The 26,247-nt window shown below is 34.5% G+C and overlaps 4 protein-coding genes across 4 annotated transcripts; 3 read left to right on the top strand and 1 right to left on the bottom strand.

Moving 5' to 3' along the window:
• The first annotated feature begins 1,471 nt into the window (after nt 1–1,471).
• LOC112516607 (bifunctional dihydrofolate reductase-thymidylate synthase 1-like) lies at nt 1,472–8,652 on the top strand. The gene is made up of 12 exons (XM_025123747.1): nt 1,472–1,541; nt 3,035–3,483; nt 3,677–4,073; nt 4,166–4,210; nt 4,400–4,465; nt 5,126–5,187; nt 5,277–5,351; nt 5,697–5,862; nt 5,944–6,067; nt 6,818–6,924; nt 7,014–7,126; nt 8,435–8,652. Exons 2-11 carry the CDS (start codon nt 3,050–3,052, stop codon nt 7,122–7,124), a joined length of 1,587 nt encoding a protein of 528 aa, XP_024979515.1. The 5' UTR covers nt 1,472–1,541; nt 3,035–3,049; the 3' UTR covers nt 7,125–7,126; nt 8,435–8,652.
• A 2,832-nt stretch (nt 8,653–11,484) lies between these two features.
• On the bottom strand, nt 11,485–12,310 carry LOC112516312. Its single transcript, XM_025123327.1, has 2 exons — nt 12,104–12,310; nt 11,485–12,028 (listed from the first exon to the last, which is right to left on the bottom strand). Exons 1-2 carry the CDS (start codon nt 12,148–12,150, stop codon nt 11,485–11,487), a joined length of 591 nt encoding a protein of 196 aa, XP_024979095.1. The 5' UTR covers nt 12,151–12,310.
• Nucleotides 12,311–17,606: 5,296 nt separating this feature from the next.
• On the top strand, nt 17,607–19,763 carry LOC112516973 (40S ribosomal protein S25). The gene is made up of 4 exons (XM_025124252.1): nt 17,607–17,708; nt 17,797–17,871; nt 17,972–18,106; nt 19,500–19,763. Exons 1-4 carry the CDS (start codon nt 17,706–17,708, stop codon nt 19,611–19,613), a joined length of 327 nt encoding a protein of 108 aa, XP_024980020.1. The 5' UTR covers nt 17,607–17,705; the 3' UTR covers nt 19,614–19,763.
• A 2,290-nt stretch (nt 19,764–22,053) lies between these two features.
• Nucleotides 22,054–26,155, top strand: LOC112517048 (SNF1-related protein kinase regulatory subunit gamma-1-like). The gene is made up of 7 exons (XM_025124352.1): nt 22,054–22,432; nt 22,585–22,769; nt 23,059–23,175; nt 23,409–23,567; nt 23,686–23,768; nt 24,210–24,401; nt 25,453–26,155. The coding sequence occupies exons 1-7, from the start codon at nt 22,186–22,188 to the stop codon at nt 25,835–25,837; spliced, it is 1,368 nt and encodes a 455-aa protein (XP_024980120.1). The 5' UTR covers nt 22,054–22,185; the 3' UTR covers nt 25,838–26,155.
• The last annotated feature ends 92 nt before the right edge of the window (nt 26,156–26,247 follow it).

Below are 26,247 nucleotides of genomic sequence, written 5' to 3'. Positions count from 1 at the left end.
AAACAATTTCATGAAAAAATTTCATAAGATTAAACAATGAAATCGACAGATGAAGGTGGTTTGCACGGTTTACACAAATGAGGGCGGTTTTCATATGATCACTCCCCTCTCTCTCTCTCTCTCTCTCTATATATATATATATATATATATATATATATATATCAACTCATATGAATAATTTGTCACGTTAGGTCACATATACATCTTCAAATAGATTTTTTTTGATTCATTTTTAACCTCTATGTATTACCGTATTTAACATATTTATTTGAACCATGTCCAGTATATAACTACTCCCTAATAATATGCGAAGGAAGTTTGAATGACTGAGGTCCTGTTTGTTAGCAACTTAATAAGTTTAACGTGGCTCACAACTTATTTAGACAATTATACATGGTTGTTTGATCGTGACTTAATGATATAGAAAGTGACTTATCCAATAAGCTTATATGGAGGAGACTTATGCAACAATTTTTTTTCCCCAAATTTGTCCCTTCCAACCGGAAACACACACTAATTCCTTTTGTTAAAAAACATCTTCTAACAAAAACTTTACCAATCTATACAGACAGCTTATTTCACGTAGAGAAGTGTATTCATACAAGACTAGTTGTGTACCCATGTAATACGGCGGGAGCCGTGAATTTTAATGATTTTGAAGTTTCACGGGTTTTATTAGAGAAGATTTAACGTTGATATAAGTTGCATTTGATCTTTACATATTAATACAATTTGAATAAATAAAAGTTATGGTTCCAATTACAGTTTATCGATAAAAAAATTTGTATGATAGTTTAAAATCCAATATATTTAAAATCCAACATATTTAAACGACTCCACAAATGTGTTCGATTTACACCAAGAGCAAAGAATCAAGAGATCGAGAGCAAAACCAAGAGTTCTAGAGCAATTGAATGAGAGATGAATGTGCGAACTTTTAATAACTTATGGTGAATATCAGTTTGAATCTAACATTGGAGGATAGGGAGAAGACATAGAGGTATGAGAGGTTGAAGACATGAGTGAAATGTGTCAAAAGTATATTGGGAACATGAAAAGAAAAAGTAATAATATGTATTGGTAACTTGTACTATATGTTATTTTAATTGTAGATTAAGATATTTTAAGACTTAATGCATAAAGTAGTAGTACTTAATGTATTATGAGTTGTTTTTAAAACTTTTAATACTTTGTGCATAAATGTATAGTACTTTGTACATTAATTTTTTTTATTAAAACTTTTAATAAATATGGTTTATAAGGTAGTATAGATTTAATAAAAAAAATAGTGAACCGTGAGTAGGGGCATAATAGTAATTTTGAGTAGAGTCCAGCAGTCTTATCAAAGGGATCGGATAAATTCACCACGGCGGCACTCCGCGTCAACGGATGCTTTTGGATTTTTGTGTTCAATCCACCCTTCTTTCCCTCTCGTATAAAACACCCCCTTTTCACACACCCACTCCCTTACTAAAACCCATCGTCTCTCTTCAATTTAATCCAACAAAATTTCGTGCATTTCACGTTTTGCTCTCCGATTGGTAATGCTCTAACTTTCTTTTCTTTTCTTTGACTTTGTAATTTCTTCTTCGTCGGCGATCTTGACGATTATGCGAGAAATCTTCATGCCTTTTACATTTTTAGTGGTTCATCGATGATTATTGTTGTTGTTTTCTTTATGAAATCTCGAAGAATTACTTGTAATTTTGATATGCTTACTGATGTTTGAGGTTCAGTGTTCATAGTTTGTTGACAAGGTTCGGGGTTAGTGATGATTCTGATTTGTATTCATTATGTGAAGTAGTGTTTGATTTGGTGGCTGGGAATATGTTTCTCTCTTTTGTTCAAAAGTTGTGGTGCTTTTAGAATATTTACAGCATGTATAGCTTTCCCCCTTTCATGACCTTTCTAATATATGTCTAAATGTTGGATTTATTCTTACTTTCTTTGAAGTTATAATTTTTTTTATAATATATACTTGCTTATGGAAGTGATTGTTGGTAACTTTGACAATAATGTGAGAAATCTTGAAGTGTTTTACTTAAGGATCTTCCATGAATCCATATTGCTATTAATACTTTGTTGTGGAAAATCTTGAAGAATTCCTTTAATTTCGATATGCTTAATGATGTTTAAGGCTGATCATTATAGTTTGTTTATAATGGCTCGGGTTTAGTTCCATCCAGTGATGATAAACGGCTGATTTGTATGCATCATCTGAAGAATTGTTTAATTTTGTTGTTGAGTATATTTAATCCTTCTTTTTGAGTATGTATCATCTGAGTGTTGTTGAATTTGGTGGCTGAGCAGATTCAATCTTCTGTTTGAGTATATATATAGTAGGTTTATACGAGAACAATAACTAAACGAGAGAATATGAAGACGGTCGGATCACGTTTGATTTTACATTAAAATTACGTGTAAAATCACATGTGACTCATGCGACTTTGGCCGTGACCTGCCTGCACACCCATGTGTTGACCGTTAGTGTAAAATCACATGTGATTTGGTTGTTTTCATTTTCTTTTATTTAGTTACTGTTCTCGTTTGAGCCTCCCTCTCTCTCTCTCTCTCTCTCTCTCTCTATATATATATATATATAAATGGCCACCATATATATAACTTTCCTCCCTTCACAATCTTTCCTCGCATCTCTAACATGCTGGATATATTAGGCTTCATATGGAAGCAATTAGGCACTTCAGGTTCTATGAATTGATATTTGTTTTACACACTATTTCTTATCAGTATACTTATAAAATAGAAGCGAATTGGGGAATGGAGGTAGCACTGTTCTGTTTGTTTTACGTTCATTTGTATTGAAGATGTTTTGTTTTTGGTTATGATGTTTTTCTATTTTGTGAAACAGGTTATTTCTATTTAGAGATAGAAATTAATTTACTTCATAGAAGTAGGCTCACATACAATTCTTGCATGCGTATATACTTTTAAACAAGTTTTAGTAAATTTTTCAATATGATATTTGGATCCTTCTATCACTGATCAGTTTTAACTGTTTTTAACTGTTTCACAGACTCGTAAGTTAGTCATGGTGGGTGAAACAATTGATGGAGCTTGCAATAGCGTTCTTGTTACACATGCACATGCTGATCCTCGGAGGACTTATCAGGTAGTTGTTGCTGCCACCCAAACTATGGGTATTGGTAAAGATGGGAAATTGCCATGGAGGTTGCCTTCTGACCTCAAATTCTTCAAGGATGTCACCATGACTACATCAGATCCAGCCAGAAAGAACGCTGTCATAATGGGAAGGAAAACATGGGAGAGCATACCTTTAGAGCATAGACCCCTGACTGGTCGCCTCAATGTTGTACTCACTCGTTCAGGGAGCTTTGACATTGCAACTATAGAGAATGTTTTAATATGTGGAAGCATGATCTCCGCATTGGAGTTATTAGCAGCATCTCCTTATCGACTATCTATAGAGAATGTGTTTGTAATAGGTGGTGGCCAGATCTTAAGGTCTGTGCTCACTGTTGTATCTTCCTGTTGAAGCCTGTTTTTTTCTTGGAAGGGTGTCCCAGGCTGTGCCTGGATTAATCCGGAAAATTTTGACTGCAAGGAATCAGCCCTGATAAACTCAGTGGCTACAATTGTTGTGTATGCCTGTTACTAGCCATATTATGTCTGTGATTGACTATACATTTTGATGCAGGGAATCCCTCAATGCTCCTGAATGCGATGCTATCCATATTACTGAAATTGAAACACACATTGATTGTGATACTTTCATCCCTGCAATTGAAGCTTCAGAATTCCAGCCATGGTACTCATCATTTCCCATAGTGGAAAATGGAATTCGCCACTGTTTCACCACCTACGTTCGTGTGAGGAATTCTGCAGCTGAAGCCGATACAAAGGCTAATGGCTCGTCAGATAGTGGCCAGGGCTCTTTGCAATCTGATGTGAAGACGTTTTCTTTCCTACCCAGAAAGATATTTGAGAAGCATGAGGAGTACCTTTATCTGAGACTCGTGGAAGACATCATTTCTGATGGTGCTATAAAAGATGACCGCACACGGACTGGTACATTGTCAAAATTTGGTTGCCAGGTAACTTCAAGCTTGTTTTCTATAGAAGTTTCATCCAACTTTTTCTATGGAACAAAAATCATATAAATGACAGTTTTTCTTATTCCTCACAGATGCGATTCAATCTGAGAAAATCTTTTCCACTGCTTACAACCAAGGCATGTGTGTTTTCTCTGAACATTTTGTATGATTCATTATCTTCATAGTGTTCAAAGGCCAGGCTTTTCTCAGGAATATTTCTGACCAAGCATGCGATACAAGTAGGCTAATGGTTCCATTTTCATTAATGTATATATCTCTTATTGTGTTTGAACAGAAAGTTTTTCCGCTATTATGTGTTTGAACAGAGAGTTTTTTGGCGAGGGGTTGTAGAAGAACTTTTGTGGTTCATTAGTGGGTCAACAAATGCCAAGGTAATCTTCTTGTTCAATAATTGTGATCATAGTTTACTTGACAATGAGTAGTTATTACCACTCCTAGACCCTAGGAAGGAATGCGGTTCTTTATGATTTAAAAGAAACATTGGAAGAACTAATATTTCTTTACATCACTTACACATTGGTTTCTATTCTTTTGTTTTGACTCATATGGAATTTATAATGATAGATGTTGTGCCCCTAGTATGTCTACTATAAACACCTATTTGATTTAAGATATATATGGGCATGTATGCTAGGTATATATGTCTTGACGAAGTTATAATGTACCATTGTAGCCGGTTTTACATTCTATAGGTTGTGAAGTTCCGCCATCCCATATACTCCCTCTGTCCCTAAATAAGTGTCTACATTTATATTTTAGTTTGTCCCAAACTAAGTGTTCACTTTCAAAAGTAAGTGCCTACTTTACAGTTCTACCCTTAATTATAAGATGGAGAAATTCATTCCTCCGTCTATTATTAAGGGTAAAATTTGTCGTTTAATTGATTAAAAAATGTAATATTTACACATTTCTAAAACTGTGTTTTTTTTTCATTTTGGACATTTATTTTGGAAGGAGGGAGTATAAGTTTTTGTTGTTGCTTGTATGCAATTTGAGTACAATCCTTTCACTTAAATGTCTATGGTTATCAGGTTTTGCAAGAGAAGGGCATTCATATATGGGATGGTAATGCATCTCGAGACTACCTTGACAGGCAAGTGCATAACTATGAGCTAATGTGGTTATTTCAAGAATTTTTCTACTTTTTATATAATTGTATATGATACTTATTTTGTATTTCAGTATTGGTTTGGTGGATAGAGAGGAAGGTGACTTGGGACCAGTGTATGGATTTCAGTGGAGACACTTCGGTGCAAGGTTATTATTATGTGTTGATGGTTCGACAAAATATATACACCCTCTACCCCAAAGAAAAAACAGATAAAAAAACTTGAACACTTTCTATTTTGAGTTATAAAAATAAAGCAAAGTTTTCTTTTTTGAAAGATTCCCATCCAAATTACCTTTTTTTCGATTACCAGTTGTTATGATAGATTGGTTGGATTGATGTTGTCTGCAGGCTTTCTCAAATTATGGGTTATTTCATTATTAGTCAAAAGCCTTTATTAAAATATATGGCAAGTCAAGTCTTACATTTTTTTGGGACGGATAAAGTATATCTTTTTAGATAAATAACTTATAAGAATTATATAATGATCATAGGTATACTAACATGCATGCTGACTATACGGGCCAAGGATTTGATCAATTATTAGATGTTATCGACAAGGTGAAAAATCATCCAGATGATCGCTGGATCATTCTTTCAGCATGGAATCCTTCGGACCTCAAGCAGATGGCACTTCCACCTTGTCACATGTTCACACAGGTTTGTGCGACTGTCTATTGAAGTTCTTTTTTTCTTTCTCTTATTGATCCCCAAAGTAATACTTCCTATTTTTGTCTGCAGTTCTATGTGGCACATGGGGAGTTATCTTGTCAAATGTATCAACGATCTGCGGATATGGGTCTTGGTGTTCCATTTAACATAGCATCTTATGCCCTGTTGACATGCATGATCGCCCATGTTTGTGGTACGCATTCCTATAAAATTAAGTAACTAGTTTAATCTTCTTGATTAAGTCAAACTGTTTACTTACAGCACACTATGTGGCTTTCACAAACACATACATCTATTAGGGTGCATTTGGTACGTGGCACAGAACGGAACAAAACAAAAACTTGTTGTCCCATATATGTGACATTTAGACTAGGATAGGATAGGAGAGGACTGAGTGTGACAAAAATGCTTTTTTTGTCCCACCAAAATAGGTGGAACAATAATTAGGGAAATGGAACAAAATTGGTAAATTACTAAAATACCCATGTCAAATTAAAACCCTAAAACCTTACACAGTTCTTTCACCTGTGTACCTCTCTCTCTCTCCCGTCTAGTCTCGTCTGTGTACCAAACACACCCTTTTTGACATAAAATAATCAAACGCACCCGGTATATGCCACTCAAAAATGGGGTCTGGGAAGTGTAGGATGAATGTGGACTTTTCTCTTCCCCAAGGGGGTTTTGAGACTGTTTTTGTGAAAACCCTGACTTGTGAAAAGATTTTGGAGAAGACATGAGAGTAACATAAACTTTGTCAACATTTTTGAAAGTTTTGAAAAGAAATCGGATAGCAAGTAACAGAGGAAGATGAGTCATCCAAACTTGGATAGTTTTATGGTATGGGGCTGTCTTGGTGTCCATAGGGCTGTTATTATTATCTTTCAGTTAATCTCTTGGTGGTATACAGTTCTATAGATCTAATTTACTTCTACTCAACGGACAGATCTTGTTCCTGGTGATTTTATCATTGTTCTTGGTGATGCTCATGTCTATAGCACTCATGTGAGACCTCTGCAGGTTCAGCTTCAGAAGATGCCTAGACCTTTTCCAGTAAGCATAATGTGTAGTGGAATTATGTTCTACTATTAGGAGTATTAATTATGTTCTTATGTATATGATTTTTAAAAGCATTAATGCAGATCTTGAAGATCAATTCCCAGAAAAAGGATATAGATGGTTTTGTGGCTGATGATTTCAACCTAATAGGATACGATCCTCAGCATAAGATAGAAATGAAAATGACAGTATAGAGGTACCTTCTATTAAGACGTGCTCTTAATATATACACACACACACACACACACACATATAGAGGGGCATTCAAATACAACCCCTCTAGATTATACAACCGATGCCACCCACCTATCCACCATCCATCTTTTTATTTTCTTTTTGGTTTTTTTAATTAAGGGTAGTTACAATCAATCAAATGGTAACCATTGATGATCAAATGGACGCTCCTGATTTGGTTTTAATGGTTGTAGGAATGTAAAGAGTTGCATAATAACTCACCTCTCTCTCTCTATATATAGGGGGAGTTTCAAATACAAACTATGTATATCTTACAAACTTCACAAACGATCTCAATCATACATCTAGATAATCAACCTTGTGGATTAAATGAGTTCCTAAATTTACTCTCAACCGCATTTTATAACCGCCTCTAAATTTTAAAATAAACAAAATCAAGGGTTGAGATTAGTTTTTTAGAGTTTGTAAGAATTACATGGTTTGTATTTGAATTTCCCCCTGTATATACATATATAGAGAGAGAGAAGTTGCATAAGGAAACCAGGAACCACCCACGTCGCGTCATGTGTCCCACTTTAGGATGAATATCCATCATGAATAACACATTCTTGATGAATATGTTACCATATTTATGATGAATACGTTACCACATTTATGATGAATATGCCATATGTCGCGCTCTTTGGGCAGTCCCCCAGTTTCTAATGGAACTTGCCCATATATAATCATTTTGTCTATTGTTTATGTGAAGTCATTTGAACAGAGTTTTTCATGTTCATATGAGTGAGTCTGCTGCCCTCGTTGTGTGTCTTCAAGAACTCTTATTGGATGTCATGTCTTTGAAAGAATACTGTAGCACATAGAAACGAATTGTTCAAAACCATCGATTTTTGCCCGTTGTTTTGCATTTTTACAAAATTAAAGATTTGAAAAGTGTTGCTTTTCTTATTGGTTTGTCATATGTGATGGTGTTAAAGTTAATGGTCTGCCAACAATCTATTGTGTGACCATATGTGGAAAACCACATTTTTTTGTGGCAAGAAGACATGGTTACATAGGAAAGATTTTATTTTGTTGTCACGAATCGTATTCGTTATGTACACTCACACGTCACCATATCACGAGTTGTCGGTTTGTTATGATTCGCCTTTTGGTTGGATTTCTTTCTTTGAAGGGGTTATGGATTCGAACACACTTCAACAGCTTTCATGTCTATTGATTCTTTTATTTGTTTCCATTGGTTTGCAAGAACATTTGCCAACAGTTCTGTTTAGATGTGAATTGATTCGATAAAATGTTGCGTGTGCAGGTGGCCATCGTCATCGGGGTTTTGCACTTTTGCATATCGAACTTATTTGTCGTTTCGGCATTTTTTTGTGTGGGAATGCTCACTTTTTCCTGTTGTGCTGAACCAAGCTTTAGCACAAAGTTATGTTGGTAGTCATGCTAAGGGAAAGCTACAATGATTTTGGAAGAAATGGATTTCGAAAACGGATCTGTTAAATGAATTAGAATGAACGTTTAATCAAGTTTGATCACAAGTTTGGTTGTAAAATTTTTAAAAGTAATCTATTTGTTTGATTCCAGGTTCAAATCCAAGAAAGGATAAAAATCCCCTTGTAGCCACGAAGGTTCAAATGCGGTGACTCCGGGCTATCTGCAAAGCAGGTGGTCGTTCTGGGTTTAGTCGGCTCGCATGGCGGGTTGGATATCCAGGTTAATAAAAAAAATTGAATAAAATAATTTTTAATGAATAAAATATCATTTTAATATAAAGATTTTGATGATATCTTATTAACGGTGGAATTTAAAGATTTATAATATAGTATTTTACTTGAGCATAATTAATTTGTAATCTTGAATTTTTAAGTAATATGCATCAATAAACAGTACTTCATGTATAAAAAATAGTTTTTAAGAGGTTTTGTCAAATATTTTATAATATAGTATAGATAAACATCAATTTTTTTTATCTTTCCAAAACAATGTCAATTTTTACGTTTAAACGACATATAATTCTATACTAGTAATCACCCACTTTTAATTGTTGCATCTGTACAAGAGTTGCAACAAAACGTAGTTCAAACACAAATATATTGATTAAAATATTTAATAATTAAAATTTTATACAACCACGTCACTGTATCAACAAAAGTTTCAACGAACAACCAAGTCAATATTATAATTTCTTTTACAAGTTTTAATTATGGAAAATTGATTACGTCGGCTCTAAGTGTTCGAGACAAAACATGTTCGATGTGGCCGATACCACATGGACCTATTTTTTTCATACGGTTGTTCTTTCTTTTATAAGAGACTTTTTAAAAGGCATATATCGGGGTTTTTTTTTTCTTTCCCACGTATACTTCTAAGTACTTCCAAGAAAACACTGTCTAGTTAGCGTTCTAGTGAGAAAAAGAATACTAGCAAGAAGGGGTTGAAGGCTAGCACCATTTTCGGGTCGTGACGTTTCTTGGGTGTAGACTATTCCGCAGAGGGAGGCTACGTTGGCTCTTTGTCGTGAACGCCCTATGGTTGATTTTTGTTTCTTAAATTTCATGTATGTGGATCTTTGGTGGGAATTTTAAATAGTTAAAATTGTTGTATGTTTATGTTTCCATTGTTATGATATAAAATTGTTTTAAATCCTCATACATTATATATACTCATAAGGTTTCTCACTTTATTATTATACTTGATATATATATATATATAGGGTTGGGTTCACGTGAGACCAAAAGTTTTTCGTGAGACCCGTAAGACCAATTTATGTTCATTGATCAAATTTATAAACTAATGATCTAATAGTCTAAATTTGCAAGGTGACAATTTTGTAATTATTGAAAAGTCTCGTGGCATTTATAAATGTTCAGATCTGACGATTGTAAATCTAATCCAAGGGTTGAGAATTGGTCTTACGGGTTTCACGAAAAACCATTGGTCTCACATGATCCCAAGTATATATATATATATATATATATATATATATATATATATATGTATATATATATGGAGCGTTCAAATGAAAACTGCTTTCATTTGTGTAAACCGTACAAACTATCCTCATACGTCCATTTCATTATTTAATCTTATGAAATTTTTTCATGAAATTGTTTCATATAATACTTTTTTTGATGAATTTATTTCATATATGGTTATGAAATTGTTTCATGTAAATTTTAATGAAACTGTTTCATGAATTTTTCTAAAATTAAAATAATGAAGATGATAATATTCATGATTAACACCCTCCACAATAAAAATGGTTAATCAACCTCTCATAATTATAAAAAAATGAACAAAATTAAAAATTATGATTGGTTGAATATGGTTTTCACGATTTATACAAATTTGATGGTTTTTATTTGAACGTTCCCCTATATATATATAAATACACATACATACATTCTTATTTGTATATTTAATCATTAGGATAGAGGATGAAGGGTATCCCCATTCTCAGTTTATAAATTCGGGAATTCCTCATCCCTGATCAATTTGGGGATTTTCTGATCAAACCGGGGTTGGGTATCAGATTCCTCTTTGGATACGGTTTTTTTTTTTGCTATCCTTAGGGGAGAGAGTCAACTTGTTCGCTTTTACATTAGGCTCTAGTTGTTCTTTGATGATTGTTCCTTCGGTTTCCCTTTGTTACTTCTTTACACCTTTTCAGTTCGCAAGGTTTGTGATTTCCTTCATTTTTTTCGAAAGGAGGACAGAACCTCTGGAAAAGTTTATTAAGAACACAAACCAAACAATACCACCATTGTACGGAACAACCATCGAAACAAGACAACCAACTGGAGGGTCCCGCCTCGCTAGAAGTAGTACCAATTACAAGCCTCGCACCTAAAAATAGGTGGTTAGAACACCCACCATACCGAACCACCATAAGCCAAAATAAAGTAAGGCTAATGCAAAACAAAACCGACAATGATAAGCCAACCATCCAAGATAGTCAAGAGTTACTGCATTTGAACCTCCGTGGTCATAAAGAGATCTGTATTCCTCTTTAGATTTGAATCTGGGACCTCCTAGTACTTTTGACTTTTGAAGTCAAGTTCAAACCAATCAGACACCACACCCTTATGGTTGAAAATAAGTTTTTTTTTATAAAGGTGTTAATTAGATGTGCTTCTATAAATTATTAAATTCACTCATACTTATTAATTATTATTTTTTACACTAAGATATCAAAATTAATTTTAATATTTTAAGATATGATTTAATCTAATTTTAATATAAAAATAATTGCCTTTTGTTAGCCCCTTTACACCCTTTGTCATAATATTTTATACATTTTATTTTTAAAAATATATTTTATTAAATTATTTATTAATTTAAATAAGTTATATTATTCTATGCACCGACGTATACAAGAGGAGAGAACTCTTCGTCCCTCAACGATTTTTGCTGCTTTGCAATAAAAGCCTCTACGGTTCGCCGGAATTCTTCACTGCTCATTTTATCCTCCGCGTAACCGCCGCACCGGTGATCTAGATTCTTCAACCTTCTCCTCTCCGTCACCGACCGCCTCAGTTTCCGGTGAGTTTCATCGTCTCCACGTTTTACTCTCGTTAAATCCTCCGATCGACTTCTGCAAATCGTATATCCATTATTCGGAACAATAACAGTAGTGTCGCTAGGTGTAGTAGTAGTAGTAGTAGTAGTAGTACTATTGATTAAGCTCTTCTCATAGCTTTTAAAGTACTCGTTGTAAAAATCGACTCCTCCATTATCATCATCGCCGTCGCCATTTTTAACCAGGCGAGACTTAAACAATAGAAGTAAGATAATCGCGTTTCCTGTGACGAAAGCGAACATAGGACTGCAATTTGTGAATGAGAGTCCTCTGAAATGATAGCCGGAGAAGTTACCGCCGAACGGTAGTTGAGCGGAAAACCTGGAGATCATAGTTAGGAAGACAAACATATCCATAAATCGGAACAAAATCGCGATTTTTTTAAGACTACGATACCGTAAGATCGCTTTAGATTTCTGCATTCTGATATCGTAAGACCTCATATTCCGATCGAGATGAAAATCCTAATCTTTCGTTGATGATGGAGATTTCAGTCGAAATAGCAGTGATTAGGATGAAGAACTTAGGTCGACGCTCGATGAATCATTTGTTGCAAAAAAGGGATAACTGAACTGTGTTTCCCCAATTCCGCTTCTCTGTTTAAATGGATATGGGTCGGAGGTGAGGACTGAGGTGGTGTGAATTTATAGCTCAGAAAAGAATTGAGTGCTTATCCGCCTAAAATCGAAGGTCCATCTGGCATGCCAGACATAAAATGATGGAAGGAAGTTAATATTTTATTAATATCTATAACTATCTTATAAATCAGATTTTATTAAAAATCTAAAAAACAGTTTTTAATGTACAAATTACTATACATTTATGTATAAAGTCTTAAAAATAACTCATAATACATTAAATACTATTACTTTATGTGTTTAGTCTTAAAATCTTTTAATCTACAATTAAAACAACATATAGTGTATGTTATCACTGCACATTATTATCTTTTCTTTTCATGTTTCCAAAATACTTTTCATATCTTTCACTCATGCATTCACTCTCTCATACCTCTATGTCTTCTCCCCATCCCCCAATGTGAGATTCAAACTGATATTCACTATGAGTTATTAAAAGTTTTCTCATTCATCTCTCATTCAATTGCTCTAGAACTTTCGGTCTCGATCTCGATCTCTTGATTCTTTACTTTTGGTGTAAATCGAACACATTTGTTGAGTCGTTTAAATATGTTGGATTTTAAAATGTCATACAATTTTTTTTTCATCGATAAACTGTAATTGGAACCATAACTTTTATTTATTCAAATTGTATTGATATGTAAAGACCAAGTGTAACTTATATCATCGTTAAATCTTCTCAAATAAAACCAATGAAACTTCAAAATAGTTAAAATTCACGGCTCCCGCCGCATTGCACGGGTACACAACTAGTATTTTTAACATAAAACTAAATTTTCTTCTAAAACATTAAATACGTCTTTTTTTAAAAAATATATAATGTCTATATATAACAAATAGAACAAATAAACTCACACACTCTCCTCAAATTTGATGAAATTTAAACTCCTAACCTTTTAAAAAGCCAAATACTCATATAACGCTAAGTCAAAATCCCTTTACTAACATTAAATACGTCTTTGTTTTTACCACTTCATCTATTTTTCAAATTTTATATATTTATTTTATACTCGTTAAATTCCACGTCCTTAAAGTTTCACTTTTTATATATTTTAATTAATTTATTATTTATTAATAATAAAAATATAATATAAAAAATTATAAAATAAAATTTAGAAATTCCATAAATTTCATATTTTTATGTCATTTCACTGATATTGTTAATGTTGCATTTTTGTTATTAAAATCTCTATTTTTATCATAATATTTAATAACTTACATATATTAATCAAATTATAAAAGAAAGATATATAATTCGAAATGGGAATTTGAAAGAAGTAGAACGAAAGCTTAAAGAAGATAAAATATTTATAAATGTGATTTTAGATATTTTTAATTTTATAAACAAAATATAAAACAATAAATGTTGAAGTCTTTTGATTTTATGAAATGTGAGCTTTTTAATCAATATTTAAGTTAGATGTTTTTTGTATTTTTAAATGTTATTATTTTCATTTATATTGATTATTTTGTACAAAAAAACTAAACAATTCATTAGGGGTAAATTGGTCATTTTACCAGTCCTATTTTGTCCAGGCATGTATTATCGAACGCTAAGCAGATATTCTGTTTTGTTCTGTCATGTCTGATTATTAAATGCACCCCCAATATGTTTCTTTTTTAAGCAAAATAGTTATATACTTTAATTTTCTTTCTGTCATTTTACGGTGTATATAACAACATGTGTTTTTTTAAGTATATAGTATTTATATATAGCAAATAAACTCAAACACACTTTCTATTTTTTGCTGAGGTTTGAAGCTCTAACTTTTTAGGGGGACTGTGGCGTTTGATTTACATAATAGAATCTGTCGAAACTGAAGCATGTCAAAGGAATTTGAATGGATTTTAATCACGTTTAACCATGAACTTGATGTGCAAGGATTTAGAATGGAATGTACCAATAGAATCTGAATATGATTATTTGATTTGTTGAATATAATAGTGGTGGTGGGATGGAGGTGGTAGTGGCGGCGATGGTAGTAGTGGAGGTGACGATGATAATGGCAGTAATACTAACATGGTGGTGGTGGTGGTGATGACAACAGTGGTGGAAACGGTAAGGAAACGGTAATTAACAATTAAAACCAACTTAAAAATTGGTCCATCGATACTATGAATTGTAACTTGTTGTCGGACATGTAAATAAACTGCAGCGCCTGATAAGTTCACTGTTGCCGGTAACCGATTAAGCCGGTCTCTGCTCCTGGTTATAAGTTCGAAACGTAAGGCTCACTTCTAACTGAAATTTTTTATATGTCTAGTATTAAGGATAAAAAAATCAAACCAATCACACATTTCTTAAACTGTATATCTCCTTTTAGTTATTGAATGAGTAAGGGGGCGCTTGGTTCGCAGATTCTAAAGAAATCTGATAGAATTGAAATATTGAATTTCATTCATCAAATTTCATTCCCTTGTTGGGTTCATTTTTTTCACGAAATGAATCTTCAAAATCCTACAAATTTCACAAATAAAGAAATTTAACATTCCTTAGCAACTACATGATATTTTGATGAAATGAAATTTTTTATATTTTCATAATGCCAAATATGTAATTAACCCATTATACCCTAATCTCATAAAACTCAATATGTCCATCGCCGACCACCTTCGATGACCGTTAATATGAATCACCACCGACCATCATCATCTGAACCACCGCCGACCATCGCCATCTGAACCACCGCCGACCATCGCCATCTGAACCACCACCGACCACTACTAATTTGAACCACCACCGATCTGATCCACCGTCAATCTGAACCACCGTCGATCACCGCCATCTGAACCACCACGAACCATCATCGATATGTAAATGAAACCCTTTAGCATTTATGTATAAATCAAACATCATAAATTTTATAAAATTGTAAATTAATACTTTTAGTAGGCATTTAAATTAAAATATAAATAAAAGTTTCCACTATCCTTTTCTTTCGTTTTAGCTTTCTAAAATAATGTTATGCCCACGTGGCCCCAACTTGAGAAATTATTAGGGTTAGAGTTGGAGACATGCTTTTTTTTTTTTTTATCACTATGGATTATTTCATATTTAAACCAATTAAATAATTATTTCCACGTCATTATTTTCTTCTATATTTTATTAATAAAATCATAATTTACAATAAAAGTAAATCATATAAAATGAAACATAATATAATATAAGTATATAATCATATCAGAATGGAAGACTTAAACATCTAAATCATAAAGGTAAACGCGACAGGTTCGATTACAAAACAGTATTGTTCATAAAATACTATAGTTCTACGTCATTAGCGTTTTGTAACTTGATTTTTAATATTAAGCAGTTGCTCTTTCGTTATAGGAAAGTATTAAAGCACATTTATTCCTCAAGTTGTCGACTGTGTCAGTCGGAAGTGCATACGGCATTCAGCTTCCTCTACCCATACTCAGCCTAACCTACTCTTGAATCACACCTTTGACACTATCAATCACTTTTTCACTAAGGATTCGTTTGGTACACTGGACATGACAGAACAGAGCAGGACATGGATCCATGTCCAATGTTTGACATGAGTTTTATGTGAAACAGATAGAAAAAGAGTAGAACAAAGTGGAAAAGGCATGTTCCACCCTTACACCATGGAACATGGTGGAACAAACTTATATTTTACAAATATAACCTCAAAATAAAACTTAATTATCTTCTAAAACATCAAATAGGTCTTTTGTTTACATTTTATTCATTCTTTAAATTTTATTTATTGTATTTTATGTTTCTTAAACTTTCATTTTACCGTACTCAAAATATTATTTTTATATGGTTTCTATATTTTTATTAATTTATGTAATTTATTATATATTAATAATAATTAAAAATTGTAGAAAAGAGATAAAAATAAGAATTGGAAACTACATAAGCTTTTTATTTGGTGTCATTTTAATTGTTTTGATGAAAACTTTCTAATGATATATTTTGTTATAAAAAATAATTATTCTATCATAATTTAATAAATTACATAAATTAATTAAAATAAACAACTCATCAAAACAAAAACTTGCAGTGTAAGTATTTATTTATCATCATCATATCTGCATATTATACATACGCGTGTATCTAAATTTGGGGAATTATTTGAAATTCACTTACGATCCATGGAGATGATACTAAACTCGCTTAAACACTACTTATTTAAGTTACACACAATCATTAATCACTTTACTGATCATTAAGCGATATCTGATATTGAAACGAACTCATAAAATTGGTTGAACAGTTAACGTGACTTCCCACGCAACCTGTCGGTTACTTTCAAACTCATATATGTTCATGCAAACTCAAAAGCTTGTGAGTCGGAACTGGCATTGATTTGGTCAACATAACCTATCATATGAGCATGTTTACGCAATTCGAACTCGTTTGGTCCTCAACATTCACAAGTTGACCTAATGAGTTTCCATAACTCATGTTCAACTATCTAGATATAAACGGCAACAGGGTTTGGAGATACCAGGGGATAGGGGATCCCCATCCCTGTCCACGATCACCAAACCCATCCCGAGCGGATAATATAATTGCACCCGAATCCTTGTTCGAAGATCCCTAACAGGGAATCAAGGATTTTTCATCGCTTACTCCCATTATGGATTTTTTTCCTAAAAAAATAGAAATATACTATAAGAGGAGTAGTTATGAACCCTGTAAACCATCCACATGAGAGTGGTGAATGAATGACCCTAATTAGACTGAGCAGTTTTTAGATATCAAACTGACATTCCTGTATCTGACAAAATAACAAATATACTACACTTTTTTTTTAATTTGAAGAAATTTCTTTTACATGTCTCACAATGATTTTTTCACGAATCAAATAATTATTATATGAACCACAAACAAGGGTGGTGTCTGATTGGTTTGAGCTTGACTCCAAATGTCAAAAGTACTAGAAGGTCACAGGTTCAAATCCAATGAGGAATAAAATCCTCTTGTGGCTACGGAGATTCAAATGCGGTGACTCCGGGCTATCTGCAAAGCAGGTGGTCGCCCTGGGGTTAGTCGGTTCGTATAGCGGGTTGGATATCCAAGTTAATTAATTTTTTTTTATTATATGTTGATTAATTAAAATGTGCAATAATTCTATTAAAAAAAACATATCATGTATTTAGTTATTAAAATAACGTATTAAATAAAACGTCAAATATATGTTTGTAAGAAAGTGGGCTAATAGCAAGCCCATCAGATTTATGGGCTTTCACGACAACGCATACAAAAAGCCCTAATCCTTAGGGTTTGCAATCAAGAGAGCGAACCACCATCATCACCACCACCACCTTCCCCTGTTCGTCTGTTATTCTCTCTGCGCCGGAGCTCGTTGTTTCTCTAAGCTGCTCAGATGGTGCGTTTCCATTGTTCTTATTTGGATTTATACACTAAATTGTTGTTTCAGGTCGTAAATTCTAATGATTTTTTATGAATTTTTGCAGGCGCCGAAGAAGGAAAAGGCTCCTCCACCGTCCTCCAAGCCAGCCAAATCCGGCGGTGGAAAGCAGAAGAAGAAGGTCATGCTTTTACTGATGATTATGTTATATGTGTGTTTGTTTTTATAGTCTATAACATTGAATGTATTTGAATCTAATGGATCGTGTGAGAAAATTGCAGAAGTGGAGCAAGGGAAAGCAAAAGGAGAAGGTGAACAACATGGTGTTGTTCGATAAGGCTACTTATGACAAACTGCTCTCGGAAGCCCCCAAGTTTAAGCTCATCACTCCTTCGATTCTATCGGATCGTCTTAGGGTAAATTTTCTTACACCGCCATTTGTTTCAGATTATAATGCTTATATTTATATAATCATCTCCATGAATGCTCTACTTTACTGTTGGAGTAATTCATCACTTGAGATTCCATTGATTGCATGAACGATTGTAACCTGCTAGTAGGATATCATAATCGGTGTAGAATTTCCAATTACTTTTACCCAATTGTTGTTGATTCCAATTACTTTTAGCCAATTGCTGATTCACTGGTTTTCTATTTCATGTTCTTACCTTTGATTCGTTTTGTGTTATTAGTTATTGAACCTTTTTCTTAGCATTACGTGTTTGAATTAAAATTACTAGCTAATTGTAAATTGAATAGGAGTATATAAAAAAACTCTTATGTACAACATTTGTAACAATCAAGGTGATAATTGTGGTTAAAATTGGAGTTAGTAAGGGAGCTCAAATGGTAAATTGGCATACTTGTAGCTTTTTACTGGCACGGTGAGCTTCAAATCGTTGGTCATCCCAGATTAATCTATGCAATGCATGATTTGATGATTATTTAGAGAACTTCTTGATCATTGTTTTCTTACCTCCATGCTTCGTTGCTGGCTTATCCTACCATGTTATGCGTTTTCTTCAAATGGGTTTGATATTATACTGTTGGCTGATTTGTCAACTCTCAGTCTTAAATGGGCGTGTTTACATGATTCATATATGGACTTTTAAACACTCTTGTTTGTGCGATGACACAAATTGTGTTTTTCTAGCTTTAAAAGAGGAAGCTTGATTGCATATTTTGTGCAATGGTGTTCTAATTTATGTTTTACATTCTAATGAATCTGCACAATATTTTTGTATCTGTTTTCTGATCATGCGAATTGAGTGCATCTTAGGGGCTGTTTAGCAATTGCTGAATGATTTGGTGCAGAATGATTAAGAGGCTCTCATGATATAGTGTAAAATGAAATATAATTGTTTGGTAATTGTGTACAATGAAATTAGGGCTCTTAATGGTTAAGGGAGATCCAAGATACAAAATCATTCGGATTGTTTTAGAACCATTAAGAGGCATATTTTTTTTGCCAAACAAGATTCACCTCTTAACGATTCAGATGTTGCCTCTTAATGGAACTATTATGAGGTAAACAAACAAGCCCTTAGCTGCGTATTCCTTGACAAGTTGGTGGAATGAATTCTCATTTTCATTTGCTGGTCTTCCCATTTCCATTCCCTGAAATGAACCAAATGCTCCTCGAAATATGGTTTGGATAAATCAAAACAGCCAAGTATGATTTGAATCTGCTTTTCATGCACCTGCGTTTTGAACAATTTATACGTGCAAATTGATATTTGTTTTCAGTTTTAAAGTCCCTTGTGTTTTCTTGGATCAATCGTAATCTTATTTTGCATATGGTTATGGCAGATTAATGGATCTCTTGCAAGGAAAGCAATCAAGGATTTGATGGCGAGAGGTGCAATTCGGATGGTTTCTGCACACGCAAGCCAGCAGATATACACCCGGGCTACCAATACTTGATTACTGTTTTTGCTATCATCAATTCACATTTGAGTTAGTTTTAGCTTCATTTTCCCTCATCATATGCCTTTTTGACTTGCCAATTTTCTTTCTTTTGATGAGGATTTGCTAATGACTCTTGTTTGGTATCGATTTTTTCCGGATTGTGTTTGTTGGTGGTTTTAAAACGTCAGCGAGTGGTCTCAATATGTTGAACGTGTAGAAATGATTGGTTTGAATTATGGGAATGATCATTAAAACGGTTAAAAACAGCCAAAGATCGGTCCACTGTTACTATTAACTATCTGTACAGTGTACACCGGATGGAAACTGTCGATTTTGGTCATTTTATCTCAAAGCAAATGCATGTCAATCGTGAAGTAGAGTTGGAGAGAGGTTTACTGAGTCTTTAAAAAATTGTTGGTTGGATTGTATTTGTTGGTCATCAAGACTGAGAGGTACCAACACTTGGATAAATATATTCCATTAGAGAGCGGTTTGCCGGTTTGGTGAACCCGTTTTGCATGTAGCCGGTTACGGCAGGCCCGTTAAGGTTGCTGGTGCGAGATGGTTAAGCCGGTCTTCGGTCCGGTTTTATTTTCAAGATGTAAACTGTAAAGCTCGTTCCTAACTGGTGTAACTGATCGGTTAACTAGCGTAAACGATTTACCTAAGTCCAATTTCTTTAATAATCAATAAGTACATTATAATAAATAAGATAGTAATATTATATATTTTAATCAAATAAGTTTTTATTTATTTGATTATAAAAAATAAAACTTATTTAAATTGACGAGTTGAGTTTTATATTAGCATTTTTTTTATTAATTTGGATATTCAACCCATTATACAAGCTTACTAATTATAGGACGACCACTTGCTTTACAGATTTCTCGGAGTCACCTTATTTACAATCCTAACGATTACAAACTTTACAAATAAATATTGTTTTTATGAACTTTTTTAATACGTTTATATACCAAACCTTTGTTAATAAAAGACTAAGAGGGTGTTTGAGATTGCTCATTTAAACTGTTTATTGACTTATTCCGGTGTGGTACAAATAATAAGCAGTTTTTAGTGTTTGAATGAGAAAAAAAAAAATTCTTATCCCGGTACCAAACCGGCAATAAGGAGTTTTGATAAGTTACTCATTTTCTAACTTATCAGATTCAACTTATTATGTGTGAAAACCAATTTACCATTTTAACCCTAATCTATCTTCTCCTCACCCTCGAGTGACCAGTGAAATCGAAATCGACCTTCACCTTCACCTTCACCTGCAAAATGGAAATTGACCTTCACCTAAGGATGCTCAAAAACCCGTCCAACCTAATCAATCCAACCCAACGCGAAATAACTCAACCCGAAGCAACCCGATGTCTAATCGAGTTGTAAAATTTTCAAACCGTAGATATTGAGTTACTATTATTTGAACTCAATCCAACCCAATGAACCCGGTATCTTTTTATTTCTTGAATTTAATGATTGTTGAATTTTTATTAATATATACATGAGACCATTACACTTTCACGTACACTCTTCATATACACATATTTTTAATCTATTCGCATATCTATAAAACTCATTCGTATATATGTTCAGTAACTGTGAACGTATATATGTAAATTGAGAAAATTAACTGAATGTGATATACGTAAGAAGTATGGATAAGTTGTATCAAATGGTTGATGATGAAAAAGAAATTATGAATAGAGAAATAACATGTTCAATGTTAGAAGAATATTTTAATGTATCAACCCGACCAACCCATACGGTTTGGGTTGGGTTGGGTTAAAATTTTTCAAACCACAAACATTGGGTTGAGTTGTTCAAATGTCTTCAACCCGATCAATCCAACTCATGAGCACTCCTACTTTCACCTATAAGATATTGTAAAATTTTAAAGAAAAAACTCTAACCCTAATTCTTCGTGGATTTGCTTCCGCAGTTCCTCAAGCTTATTCTGTTTAGCCTCATGCTTCTGCTCCAAACATTTATATGTTCCCTAGACTACCCATGTGCCATCCTTTCTTAAAATCAAAACCGAAATCGACCTTCACAATTGAAATCGAAATCGAAATTCGACCTCCAACTGCAAACATGTTTTTCGCTGACGATCAAACTCTTGGACCTTGTTTTTAGCTGACGATGGGGATCTCAGCAAATCAATCAAACCCTTAGTCCCTGTCTATGGCCGACGATGAGGATCTCTTCAAATGATCGAACCCTTGATCCCTGTTTTTGGCCGACTATAATGAAGATCTCATGTCATTTTTGGTCATTTTACATGTATAAACAAAAAATTTCAAATATTTAAAAACAACTTATTAGCTTATTACATTTTGATATGATAATAAAAAATCCAAATATTTTTTAAATAAGCAATCGGAGACACCCACCAATGATTAATTTACTCGGGCTCCTCATGGACAAATGCGCCTTAGAACTTGATAGTGGCCCACACGGAACTTTAGAAAGCCACGTGGCAACACAAGAGTACACGTGGACATGCCTCAGCAAGATCACCATTCCGGAAGCAACATACAGAAAAGAGAAGCAGAAGCTATCAAGATCACAAGATGAATCGCTAATGGATCTCAGAAAGGTAGAGGAAATAGTGAAAGATTCCAAAGGTGGAATCATCGAGAAGAAAGAAGCAATCATATCAACCTTATCCAATCCCAATTCCGACACCGATTCCCCTCATCATAACGATTCCATCGCCGGTGATGCCGATCCGACTACACCACCGGTTGATGCCGCTAGTGCTCTTCAACTCTTCCTTGATCACATCCCAATCTCCTCCATTCCTGGAATCCACAATTCCCCCTCCACAGGTACCTTTCCCATCGCATGTCATATGATCATCTGTGTCTATCTACGTACGAACACTCGATTAGGGTTTTCAGTGACTCTGGTACACTCCGATCATCGCTGAAATTCTCGATGTGGATGTCATGATTGATGTTATGATTTCAACGTGTGGTAGGTTTAGTAGTGAGAACGCATGAACGCGTCAAGGATGGGATTAGGATGTTGTATGAGAAGAATGTTAGTGGAGCTCTAATTGCGGACAGTTCGGAACCAGATCCGACCGCCAGCTTCAACACGTCATTCTCCCATCCCTATGTCGGATTCATTAGCTTTTCTAATATGGTTCTGTGGTGTCTCCAGGTATTCCTTGGTTTGATTATTCCTCCATTTTCTAAACTGATCGATAAAAGGGAATGTGTTTGATTCTGCTGGTTAAATTAAATGCATCAATAATAGTTATACTATCATTTTTGCATCCCTATCTATTTTATTAAACCTTCTGCAACGATGATCATGGTGTCAGCAAAATGTTCATCCAACGATGTTTCCACCCCAAGCATCTCTTCCATTCTTTATAATTCCAAATTTTCATGTGAAGAATCAAGTATTAAACTAAAACATATTGATCAACGAACTGTTGCAACTCTAGGAATTTAGACAACATCAAAGTGGGACCAAGAAGGATAATGCTAAAAGTTCGAAGAAGACTAAGCCACGCGGATTCTTCTCCTTGCTTGATAAAATTCCAGCGGTTTCTGAGACTAAGGTCTGCTCTCTAAACTGTATTAACATCAACAAATGTACCTTATTTTCTTCACGGAAACAACCTCCCTACTCATTGGGTAGAGGTAAATTCGAGTGGGATTTACTGGTCCGTTTGGTTTGGTTAAGGGTGGTGATTTTCTAATTAAAAAACAACTCAAAAGTTGGCATTTTCTTTCCTTGGATAAGGTTGTATGAACCATTTTTACATAATTTGATATTGTTGATGTGATCCAGATAGGCGAACTAGCGGCATCGTTTTTATGGGATCCCGTCTTCCCTGTAAAACTAGACCAGACGCTCTTCCATGTTCTTTTGTTGCTATCTAAGCATCGGCTGAGCGTGGTCCCTGTGACTGAACGTTCCAGTTCGAAGGTTGTGGGCTATGTTACCGAGGTAACTCAATTGGTTTCGTACATGTTACTAGTTGCTCTCTGGTGCATTACATGTTTACAACTGTAGCAACTATTTCATCACATGGATAGAAGCTTAAGTTTGATATCTTTTTTGGTAGAATTCGGTAAACCATATACTCCTACAGTCGAGCGGACTAGAGTGGTTTGACAGCATTGCAGATAAACCATTGTCAGATTTCAGGTTGCAACTTGCAAATTCTTCATCTACATTTAGACAAATGCACCATAGTCATATGTTGATTTAACATTGAACTTTATCCAATTTGACAAATGTCTTTGTCATTGCTTTCCAATTAACGGTTGTGGTTAAAGTTTAGGTGGGAAAATCTAACATATAAACCAATGGGTCGTTGGCCCAGTGGTACCCGAGTTAATGGTAGACCCTGACCTCCCAAGAGGTCAAGAGTAGTATTAGCCGTATATAAATATTATATATTTAAAAAAAAATATGACATATAATGCACATAAGCATTTAATCATGATAGGTGAGTAATCTGATATGATAATGTTTTTAGTGAAATTCTAAAAGATATATTTGTCAAATTGGTTAACCATCATCTTTGTTTGATAATAGACCCTTTTGTTGACAGCATTCGGCTCATTTTCAAAGCTTCTTGTGCAGGTTTGAGCATAATGACAGAGTTGTTTCAATCTACAATGATCAAAGCATTTCGGAGGCAGTTCATATTTTATGGAAGAAAAAAGTCTGCGCCATTGCAGTAGTTCAACGACAAACGGAGAAGCTCATTGGATGTGTCAGGGTCAGTGACATTCATCGTCTTTTGGATGATGATCGCATCTTTACTGATAGAGAGTACGTATTCTATCTTTATCAACATATTACATTATAGGACAACTCAAAGCGAGTACGTATTCTATCTTTGTCAACATATTACATTATAGGACAACTCAAAGAGAGTACGTATTCTATCTTTATCAACATATTACATTATAGGACAACTCAAAACTAGTATTGGGAACATCAAGGATGCATTACCTTGAGGGCCAACTCAACTGGCAAATAAAGGCCAAGCCATGGGGCTCCTCTCCGTAGGTCGCCGATTCGAGCATCTTTGGGTCACTGAGGATTTTCCTGGTTGTTATCTTCTGGGCCCCATGGGATTAGTCCAGGTGTGTACAAGCTGGCCTGACACCCACAATTATGGGGAAGAACATTAGGGATGCATTGTCGAATTGTACTATACCCAAGAAGTTGTAGTTCGAGCATTTCTTATATAACATCTAGAAAACCATCATGTCTAAAGAGAGATCTTCTAAACACTCTGGAATGGGGGCAAAAGCTCTTGTTGTACACCATTAGTAAATCCCTCATAATTCACCAAGTAATATACAAGTACGAGATTCAAACTTAGAAACCAGTGGAACGTTGTTCTTGATGTCAGTATTGAGTGTGAACCATGAGCCACTTACAAGCCCTTACGGGCTGCTAATATTTTGCTACTATAGTTTTAGGGGTTGTTTACCGACTGCTGACCACTCTCATCCGATCAGCACGCTTGAGGTCAACATCAACATGTTTACCTAGGAACTGATTTGATTGAAGGTGCTGACCGAGCACCTGTCCTGTTAGCATTATTGTTTCACTTACCGGGTCAGCACCCAGATAGCACTCTTACACGTTAGCGCTTACCCAATATGTGTTGGTAAACGATTGCTTACTTGTACCTTACGACAGAAATGGCATTTCGAGGTGTCACAATTTGCACCTTATGGATCTCTTGGTGGTTTTAGTTTTTTGAACTTTGAATATATTATACGTTATCTTGAAAAAGCTCACACCACTTTGACTAAACCCGATCTAGCCAGCCATTTATAACCACATCTATTTTGGTTTGAGTTTACAGAGATACGAGTGTGGAGCAATTCATTCACACAGACACGGATTCAGACAAGCAGCATGAGATCGACCACGACCTCGGGGCTCTTATATCTGCAGGAACTCTTGCACTACACTATAAATTCGAACCCAGAATGGATAGGCCGGTGACGAACAAAGAAACGGATACCCTGAAACAAGCGATGCAGAATTTAAGAGAAATGAAAAGCAGTTTTAGTTACATTATAGATGAATATGAAAGAATAAGAGGAGTAGTTACATTAAGAGACATTCTTGTGCAGTTTGCTCCCCCTTGTATGGACTCAAGGATTGATGGTGGTGGTTTCTTTGATATGGCTTTGAAGGAATCTGGGTGCACCATTAGAGATGGAACCATGGTTCATCTTAAATGAAATTATATGGAACCATGGTCCATCATGGTGGTGGTGGTTTGGTTTCTTTGACATGGCTTTGAAGGAATCTGGGTGCACCACTAGAGATGGGAGTCATGGTTCATCATGTTGAATGAATCTTATGTCACATAAGTTTTTGATGTCATCTTGTCGATAAGTTGGTTAATTGAACTTGTGTTACATTTGTGATTGTAATTAGTCTTGTATGCCCTTTTACAGTATAAGTTGTAGGTCGACTTGCTTAAGGCTAGGCGTAAATGATTCGAGCTATTAACGAGTTACTCGAACTCGAACTTAATTATTGAGCTGGAGTCGATCTTGGACACAAAATAGAACTTGTTTAAATTAACGAGCCGAGCTTTACGACACAAATGTTTGACTACACTCACTCGAAAACTCGATTAAATATC

Source organism: Cynara cardunculus (assembly GCF_001531365.2).
Source record: "Cynara cardunculus var. scolymus isolate 2C chromosome LG 8, CcrdV1, whole genome shotgun sequence".
NCBI classification, from domain to species: Eukaryota; Viridiplantae; Streptophyta; class Magnoliopsida; order Asterales; family Asteraceae; genus Cynara; species Cynara cardunculus.
This window is presented reverse-complemented; position numbering and strand designations above follow the sequence as displayed.